The following is a 9,639-nucleotide window of genomic DNA, read 5'->3' as shown; positions in this document are numbered from 1 at the left end:
ACTAATTTTTTAAATTTGTCACATCAATCAAATCCTACACTAATTCTCACAAACTTTACTCTCAAATCCACTCTCAATTACCCACAAATCCACTCAAAAAAACAACAATAAAATTACCCTCAAATCCACTCAAATCCATTCAAATCATCTCCCCCAAATCATCTCCCACAAATCCTCCCAAAAGAACACAGCCTAAGTTATAAAAAATGTATCAAATGAGTCTTTTTTTGACTTGAAATACTGTTTTTGGTTGTTTCTTAACAACTGCTACATCTTTAGATTGCTCTGATTTATTTCTTAATAATTACAGCACTTTAGATTGTTCTTTATACTTTAACCATGAATATAAAAAAAGGACTCATTTGATACATTTTTTATAACTTAGGAACCAAAGGTTTACATTTTTAAAAGCGGAGACTAAACTGAACATCCACTCATAACTTAGGGACCAAAAAGAGGTTTAAACCTTAAATTTATTTTAAAAACATTAATCCCACTCAACATGTTACCTTCTCGTGCTTCAAGGCAGCAGCCACATCATCAAAAGATAGCAAGATATTGGACGTGACGACATCACCTCTGTCCCGTCAAAGCCAATACTAAGAGCAAAATTTAAAAAAATTAGAAAAAGGCAAATGTCAAAACTCACATTCAGCCCGCCATCTTTTTTTCATCAGCATTGTTCTAACGGCTAATGATATATAGACAACATTTTTTGACAATATTTGAACATCATCATACGTGTCATTCTGTCATTGTCCTAAGAGCTTCCTGGTTGACAAGAGGGATTTACCTCTCGGTCTTTAACATCAAATTTCTAGTTGACGAGAGGGATTTACCTCTCGGTCTTTATCTTTAGCCTTCTAGTTGACGAGAGGGATTTACTTTTCAGTCTTTATCATCAACCTTCTGGTGGACGGGAGAGATTTATCTCTCGATCTTCGACATCAGCTTTTTGGCTGATGAGAGGGATTTACCTATCGGTCTTTTACATCAGCATCTTCTGGTGGACGAGAGAGATTTACCTCTCGGTCTTCGACATCAGCTTTCTGGCTGACGAAAGGGATTTACCTCTCGGTCTTTGACATCATAGCCTTCTGGTGGACGAGAGGGATTTACCTTTCGGTATTTGACATCAGAGCCTTCTAACGGACGAAAGAGATTTACCTTTGGGTCTTCGACATCAGCTTTCTGGCTGACGAGGGGATTTACCTCTCGGTCTTTCACATTAGCATCTTTTGGTGGACGAGATGGATTTACCTCTCAGTCTTCGACATCAACTTTCTGGCTAATGAGAGGGATTTACCTCTCGACCGAGAGGGATTTACCTCTTGGTCTTTGACATCAGCGTCATTTGGTGGACGAGAGGGATTTACCTCTCGGTCTTCGACATCAGTTTTCTGACTGACAGGAGGGATTTACCTTTCGACCGAGAGGGATTTACCTCTCGGTCTTTGACATCAGAACCTTCTGGTGGACAAGAGGGATTTACCTCTTGGATTTCAACATCAACTTTCTGGTTGACAAGAGGGGTTTACCTCTGGAACTTTCACATCAGAGTTCCTTGGGAACTTCTTGGTTGACTATGAATTCCTTAGTGAAATTTGCAACCAATAACTAAGCATGAATTACTCGACTTATGTATTCCATAATTAAAGGAATAGAAGACAACAAAAGTCTAAGTCAAAGGAAATTGAATTTAAACATGACATTAGTGTTCAACTAGAGTAGAATTTTGGATGCCCCTCCTCAGTTGATAATTCTATAAACCGATCGCTCACGATGAAGACTACGAATACGACTAGGACTGCGACTATGACCCCGCCTTCATTCGTCCTTCCGATACGACATCGTTCGGGACTTCTTCGAAAATATCCTTCCTTGGGGGGGGGGGGGTTCTTCTTGCTTCTTTTATGTACCTATGGAGGTTTCCTGCTCGGATGAGACTTTCTATTTCATTTTTCAGCGTAATGTATTCTTCTGTAGTATGTCCATAGTTCTGACAGAAATGGCAGCTCTTCCTTTCGTCTGCGTTTTTTGGAGATGGTTTCTTTTGGAGTATGAGAAGTTCAACATTAAGGACTTCTTTGAGAACTTTTGCCTTAGGTGCATTGAGGGTTGTATAATGGTTAAACTTAAGTGTTCGGGGTAACGCGCCACTCTGATTATTATTGGTTTGAGGCGGACCGCTCGGTTAGAACTCGTTCCGCCCTTAGCGTCGCAATCTTCTCTGCCAGCTTTCGTTGCATCTCTTGTTGTGTTTGCGCCTGCGCCTACGCTTGCATCTATGCCTGCATGCCCCTGATCAGTTCCCGAGTGTTCTGTTGCTCCTCCATGTTCCTCGTGGTCACCATTGGGCTTCTTCTACTTCTCTTGGCCCCACGGTGGGTGCCAAAATGTTTCGGTAGGGATTTGCAGGACCGAGAGACTAACCTTTCTTACGTGTCTTCCTTGCTTCCGAACACCTAGATCGCTTGAGTCGCTTGCCTTCCTTTAGTCAGGACTGCTCGGTTGCCTTTAGCTTCACCACTCGATTATCTTCAGCATGACCGCTCGATTATCTTCAGCCTGGACAATGGTGGGAGGTAGGTGCTCACAAGTGAATTGAGGAACTTTTGTTCACAAGTGAATATTTAGTGAATGATTATCACTATTGAGTATTTGGGAGTATGAGTTGAACGTACCTGGTTGCTGACTTTGACCTTATATTTATATGTTATCTCATGGATCCTATACTGATACAGACCCAATAAAATAGAAATAGACTTACCTCTAGATTCAGTTAGTTGATCATAAACAACTTATCAATATCTTTAATTAAATATCTTTGATTATTTTATCCTCTGCTGGACTACTGGCCTCATAACAACTTAAATGTTGGCCCAATTATAACCCAACGTCAATAAAAGTGATTTGACATAGTTGACCAGCTCTGCTACAGTGAATAAACCGAACAGTCTTACACGTTTATCGCTAGGTCTGTATTACATACCATACAATTAATAATATTGAAAATAATAATAATAATAATAATAATAACAATAATAATAATAATTATTATTATTATTATAATTTTAGAGAATATATTATTTTAACAAAATAGTCATGAAGGATCTACATGATGTGAAGTTAGAAGTCAATTGAAAAAAATTTCGGAAAAGATTTAAGAAAGTCACTTCTTTATGTTTTGGTCGGAAAAGTTACGAGCTACTAAATAACTTTGAAAATAAAAATATGATTTATAATACCACGACTATGATGACATGCAAAACAATTAAAAGATTTCAAAAAGAGTAATTTCTGAATGTGTTATGAAATCATAGGATACTTCAAGTCACAGTTGGACGTAAAAAATATTCAAAAAAGAGAAATTCAATTATTACATTAATTACCAATAAGAAAAAAAATGACAAAAGACATAATATTTCTACAATTTTATGTGGTGATTGAAGTTGCTTATAGAAGAAAATCAAACACCGAATAACAAGATCTTGTAAAATGAATAATGTATCTCTAAAACACTTAGATTTGGTTTATATTTTTATTCTGGTAATAAATTTATGCACAATTCAAAAATATGTTGTCACATAAGTTTTAAGTGACATAATTTTGGAATAAACTTAAATTTTAGAGATTTTTATTATTTTATTAGTTTTGAGTCTAATAATATTTGATTTGATTTGATAGAAATATAATAGGAATAGATAGTTATGATTTTCTATTTATGTAAGTAAAATATTTTTTTATAATAGAATAAGCAGATTTTATTTTTAAGTAAGTTGATATTTTATTGTCAGTTTTTATTATTTGTACTTGATCTAATGCTCGATTTACACCTATTTAAAAGTTGTCAAGATTTATTGAAAATCATCCTCAAAGAATTGAAGAGTAAAATGTGGATCACGTTATGAATGTGTATAATGAAATTTTTCTAACAATAATAAAGTGTCTTTAGAAAAGTAATATGATCAAATCATTTATATTGATAATAAGTTTTTTTGGTGACAGAAAATAAATACCTAAATACAATCATATTTATTGTGATAATAAAACTGTATTATAATATATCTAATTGAACAGAAATAATATTATAATAATAAAATTATGGATGACATTGTTCACAATCCAGAAGCTTACAATTTTTTTATATCGATTAAAACATTATGAAAATGTCAAATTTTTAATCTAAAGAATACTTACAATTATTCTTACTGAAACTATGACAAGTCAGCTTTTAAAAGAAATATATATTAGATAAATTAGAAATATATAATATTAATTACCAACTTAAAAAAAGTATTGAAATAAATATATTTTATTATAAAAACTTTAATATGCAAAACTTCTCGTATTTTTTAAATCTAATTATAATTTATCAAATAAAATAATATTTATTACCACTATTATTTTATTTTTCACGTGTACTTTGTGTGTTTACACTTGCATGTGAAAATTACTTGGATAGCTCTTTAGAAATACTGAAGATCTTTTGGGCCTTGCATGCATATCCTCATGATTGGACCGAGTTTGCAAATGAAATGGATTATATCTGGGCTTTTCTTTTCTTACATTCTCCTGATTACTATTTAAACCACTTTCTTTTATTTTTATTACCAAAGATACCATTTTATCCAGCAAAGCCATAATAAACTTTAAACCTAATATGTTCCCCCTATTCTTTATTGTTCTATCAATCCTTACCGATTTTCTATCTTGTCGCTATTGAAGATACACAATTTTACCATTATTTTTGTTTGAATGAGATTTTAGTGATTTTTTTTTTTTACAAAATATTTTTTTAACTCTTCATTTCTTATCCATACAAATAACTTTTTTGTTCAAAAAAGAAAAAAAAAGATTGAAAGGCATTTTTGAAAACAATTCTAGAAAATACTTTTTGAAATGTTTCGAAAATTTTGTGAAGTTATTCCCAAAAGTAATTTGCATACTATTTAATCTTTTTCTTCTATTTCATTTTAATTTGGCTTTTACTTGTAAGGGACATAAAACATCATGTAATAAGATGTTTGAAAAGGACAATAAATTGGTCATTTATGAAAATTAACTTTTAAAAAAAGAAAGTAGATAGAAAAAGAAACAACCTTATATTCTGTCTGTTCTAGATGATCAAATACACTAGCGTGAGAAATCCCTTGTTGAACTATGCCCAGCAGCTATGCTTTGGTTCAAATGTCGCGTGGGTTTGCTACCACTTTTTCAAGCAAGCATTTGACCATTGTCTTCAATGGGTATTACCTGCATGTGGCATATGTATGACTATGACTAGATCTTTTATTTGACTAGGTAACACTAGTCCTTGAATACCAAAATTTGTGGTCGTGTTCTTAACCTTCAAATTCTTTACACGTAACACAACTACCAATTTTAGTTATCCTAATTCTGGTTTCATCTTCATCGTATTCACGACTTCTTATGTCATAAGAAATTAAATCATAGATATTTTTCCGACGGGAGCAAGAAAGATTTGACAACAGTATATGCATTTCAAATAGCCTCTAATTAGCTTCCATTATAGTATTTTTGTTGAGAAGCTGCTCGCTACTTGCAGTGCTCTCTGGCAATGCCCTAATTCTTGGTTCAACCTTCCAAAGTGTAGTCCATCGTTAACAATATTTTGGTCTTGTCAAAAGCAATACAGTGGTTTGGATTGAACAGGTCCAACTTTAGCTTTCAAATCTTTGGTCCACCGTCTATTTATTCCCTACTTTGTATTCACCCAGAAAGCCGACGAATTATTCAAACTAATAAATTATTCTATCTTCACTCTTTTTCTATACAAGAATACTAAACTACCTGCAACACTTTTCAATCTACTCTCACGTAAAAATTACCTCAAGATAAAAAGTGAATTACAGTAGTAAAAAAGAAAAAAACTTAATTATCAGAAAATTAAGAGAGATCGTAATGATAATAATTCAAAACCACTCGCTAATTTCTCTTACGTGACACCCTTAGATTACAGTTATGTTCAGCTTACGATTGAACCCATGGGGTCTGAGTAACAGTGGGAAAGGTGGAAGAGATGGATGAGAAGAAGTATGTATGTGTACAGAATGAAGAGAATGATTGAAGAAAAAAGAATGAGTGAATGGGTGAAAAATCTTTACAAATTGCAATGAAAGGAAGGTAGCATTGGTGTTTTTGGTGCTAGTGATGCAAGTGTGGTTGATGGGATCCTCTGGGGCCTCTGGACTGGTAAAGCTCTAACTTGCTCTTAGAATCGAGCAAAAGGGCCTCCAGTGTTTGGTTATGGGCGACGGAGGATTGCTTGGAGGCCCATTCGATGACTCCGAGGACTTCAGCCTGAGCAAGTTCGTCGCTGTCGGGGACGTGCATTGCAATGTAGGAGAGAAGAAGAAGCGCTGGAATCTGCACCATCTCTTCCCCAAAATAGACCAGCTGAATCAAGTGTTTAGCCCCGCCGGCGCTTATAATGGCCTTGGCGTGATCCACGTGCAGGTAATTCTCGGTGCAGGCGAATTTCGCCAGTGCAATCGACGCCTCTCTTGTCACCTCCGCTTCCCTTTCGTCCAGAAGCCTCACCAACGGCCCGATCATCCTTGTCTCAGTAGCCTTGAACGTTCTCGCCAAATTCCCAATCGTCTTGATGCACGGAATCAGAAGGATTGAATCCGAATCCGCTTTCTCGATTATCTTGACCACCTGATCAACCACGGCTTTGCAAGCGGGAGAGTTCGGCTTGAACGCCGATTTCCTCAATTCCGGATCTTTCTCTGCCACAGCCGTGATCTCCATCACCGCCATCGCCGAATTGTACTGCACAGCCTCTGTTCCTTTCTCAAGGAGAACAGCGAAACACAACAAGGCTCGTGATTCGGTGATGCTACGACAAATTGGGGAATTACCTTTGGCAAGTTGCCAGAGAGCCCTCGCTGCCATTTCCTTCATGTAAGCTTTGGTCCCAGGATCCTCCAGATCCCTCCCTTTCATGTTAATCCCCGAATGTGAATAGTTTCGCAGGTGATTCTGATTGTTGTTCCCCAGTTTACCGTCATTACCAACTCCATTACTCTTGCTCTGATTCTGACTGGTTTCGTTTCCTTGCTTGTTGGCAGCGTGCATTGCGATTGTGCTGGTGATTACTCTGTGGAGATTTCGCGGTCCTTCACCGAAGGGATGCGGTATGCGTGTGGGAATTTCGGCTTCGTGGTGGTGATTTTTATTTCGGAGATTAGTGTTGTTGGTGTTGCTACTGGCGACGACGAGGGCGTGGATAGAAGTGGGTTTCTTGCTGACAATAGCGTACTTACTGTGTTCCTCCACGGTTTCGAAGGCGAGGTGGCCAACGAGCAAGGTCACCATCTTGTGCTGAACGAAAAGGTCCTGAGACTTGGGGTAATTCGCAGCGAGCTCCGACACGGCCCACGCCACCACACCTTGCACTTTCATAGGACCTTCCTTCAGGATCTTTGCAAGCACCGAGCACGCCCCAACGTGGATCATATGCTCCACGCTCTCAGGATCACGCCCCAACAGACCCACAGCACGTGCCGCGTTCTCTTGCCCTTCGCTTTTCCCTTCCTTCAGAAGCTTCAGCAAGGGGCCCACCCCGCCCTCCTCGATTATCAGCTTCCCGTAGCGCGGATTGTCACTCGCCAGAGACACCAGCGACGCCGCGGCGTCCGACCGCTCCTCCGGGGACCCCGTGTGGAGGACGGCGATCTGCTCCCAGATGAAGCAGAGGATCGGCTCGTTCGCGGCTATAGGAGGGAGCCCCCCGAGGTACTCGCCGCCGGCTTCGCCGGCCGAGACACGGAGGAGCCAGGAGACGTCGCCGACGGAGTTTTCAAGGTGGGAGGAGACCTTGCGGAAGGCGGCGCTAGGGTTGAGTGTAAACACGCGCTTCATGAGAGCGTTGCCGCGACACTTGAGGACCAGGGCAAGAGCCTTGTCGAGGACCTGTTCGGTCTCCTCGATGATGCGGCGCGTGGGACGCTCGTAAAGTTCGGAACTGGCACGCGCCGCCTGACGGAGCAGCGCCGCCAGCTTCTCCGTCTTGGACTTGAGCTCGGCGCATTCCTGTTTGAAGGAAGTGGCCTCGTCGGCGGCTTTGGTGACTTGGTCGGCGAGCTGGATGGGTTTGGCCAATATTTTTTTGACTATGTCTCCCATGGGAGGAAATGAAGATGAAAATGAATGGGATGAATGTTGCTTTTTATGGTTGGAATTTGATGAGAAGCAGACGCAGACTCTGAAGAAGCACAATTTATTTTACAAGGTCAAACGCAGACCTTCTTCCCATCTCACTCCTCTTTTTATAAACAAACGGTAAGCTGTGACAACCAGACACGTCCTTTTCTTTATTTATTTGTGTACTAAAAAACTATTTTTTATTTTTTCGTGCTTTTGAAGTTTGATCTTAACCTAGAAAGGAATCTACCTTAGCAATCAGAGAGATTCACAGCTGCCTTTTTCCCACAAAATCTGAACAACCACTGCACGTACCAATATGCACTTTCCCTTTTTCTTTTAATATCTGTTTGGTCTCATTTGAGTTTGTAGTAGGATTCACCCTTCACTTATCTCTTGTTAATTTATGGCAACAGGTAACTGTGATTCAAATGGAGCTTCAATCCATGTCAAACAATAAGTTTGGACCCTTCAATCCAACTACTACTTCACATACGTTATACATTTTATATCATAATCTAACTTATTTTATGGATCCTAGCATCTTCTAACACCAATTTTTTTATCCCTTACTTCATCAATAATTTAAAGACCTAAATTAATAACTTAATTCATTCATTTGTTACCAATTTTAAGATATTAGTAGGGATATCAAAGAGAGTGAAAGAATGTTTTTAATGTGAGAGTGAGACAGACACCACCAAGAAAAACAGGTTCAACACGATCCATGAATAGCTTAATTTTTCTTTTGCCTTTTTTTTTTATTTTTTTCATTGTCTATATTGAAGAATCCCTGTTGTTTTGTGTTTTGTGTTTTGTCTCTTTATTGTGTAACTTCAACTTCTACTACCATATAGTTCATGCACGACGACGCAGTTAATGCTGCTAGTTTTTACATTCTTTCCAAGTTTTAAAATTCTTTATATCTTTTGCAGCAATTTATTCCTCTTTCTATTATTGTTGGGCTTTAGTAGTCTGGTAGCCCACCGATAGTTCATTTTAATACGTTTGAGTTATTTTTTTTGTGTTGTTCCTTCCACTTCCTTAACTGAGTCCTATACTTCTTTATTATTTTAATTTATTTTAAAAATATTTTACACTTTTTCACTATTTTTTCTTATTCCAAAAATATCTTATACCTTTCCACTATCCTTAACAATGTTTCTCTTTTTCTCTACATTAATGGAGCATTTACATGACTCATTAATGGAGCATTTACATGACTTAAATTGGTAAAATTTTAGAAAAGTGTTTATATATATATGTGTGTGTTTTTTTTTCATATAATATCTATAATTTTTAACATTATATTATGTTTTAACTCACCGACATGTTTGACTCAAATAATTGAATAAAATATTTAATTTATTAGATAAATAATATAAAAATATTATTAAATACTTAAAATATAAAAAAAATTATTTGAATATTTTTATATTATTTATCTAATAAATTAAATATTTTATT

The 9,639-nt window shown here is 37.2% G+C and overlaps 1 protein-coding gene across 1 annotated transcript; it reads right to left on the bottom strand.

Annotated features, from left to right (window-relative positions):
- Window positions 1-6,087: 6,087 nt before the first annotated feature.
- On the bottom strand, window positions 6,088-8,280 carry LOC106776485. Its single transcript, XM_014663962.2, has one exon. The coding sequence runs from the start codon at window positions 8,152-8,154 to the stop codon at window positions 6,169-6,171; it is 1,986 nt and encodes a 661-aa protein (XP_014519448.1). The 5' UTR covers window positions 8,155-8,280; the 3' UTR covers window positions 6,088-6,168.
- Between the last annotated feature and the right edge of the window lie 1,359 nt (window positions 8,281-9,639).

The sequence above is a fragment of the Vigna radiata genome, chromosome 11 (assembly GCF_000741045.1).
Source record: "Vigna radiata var. radiata cultivar VC1973A chromosome 11, Vradiata_ver6, whole genome shotgun sequence".
In the NCBI taxonomy this organism is placed as follows: Eukaryota; Viridiplantae; Streptophyta; class Magnoliopsida; order Fabales; family Fabaceae; genus Vigna; species Vigna radiata.
This window is presented reverse-complemented; position numbering and strand designations above follow the sequence as displayed.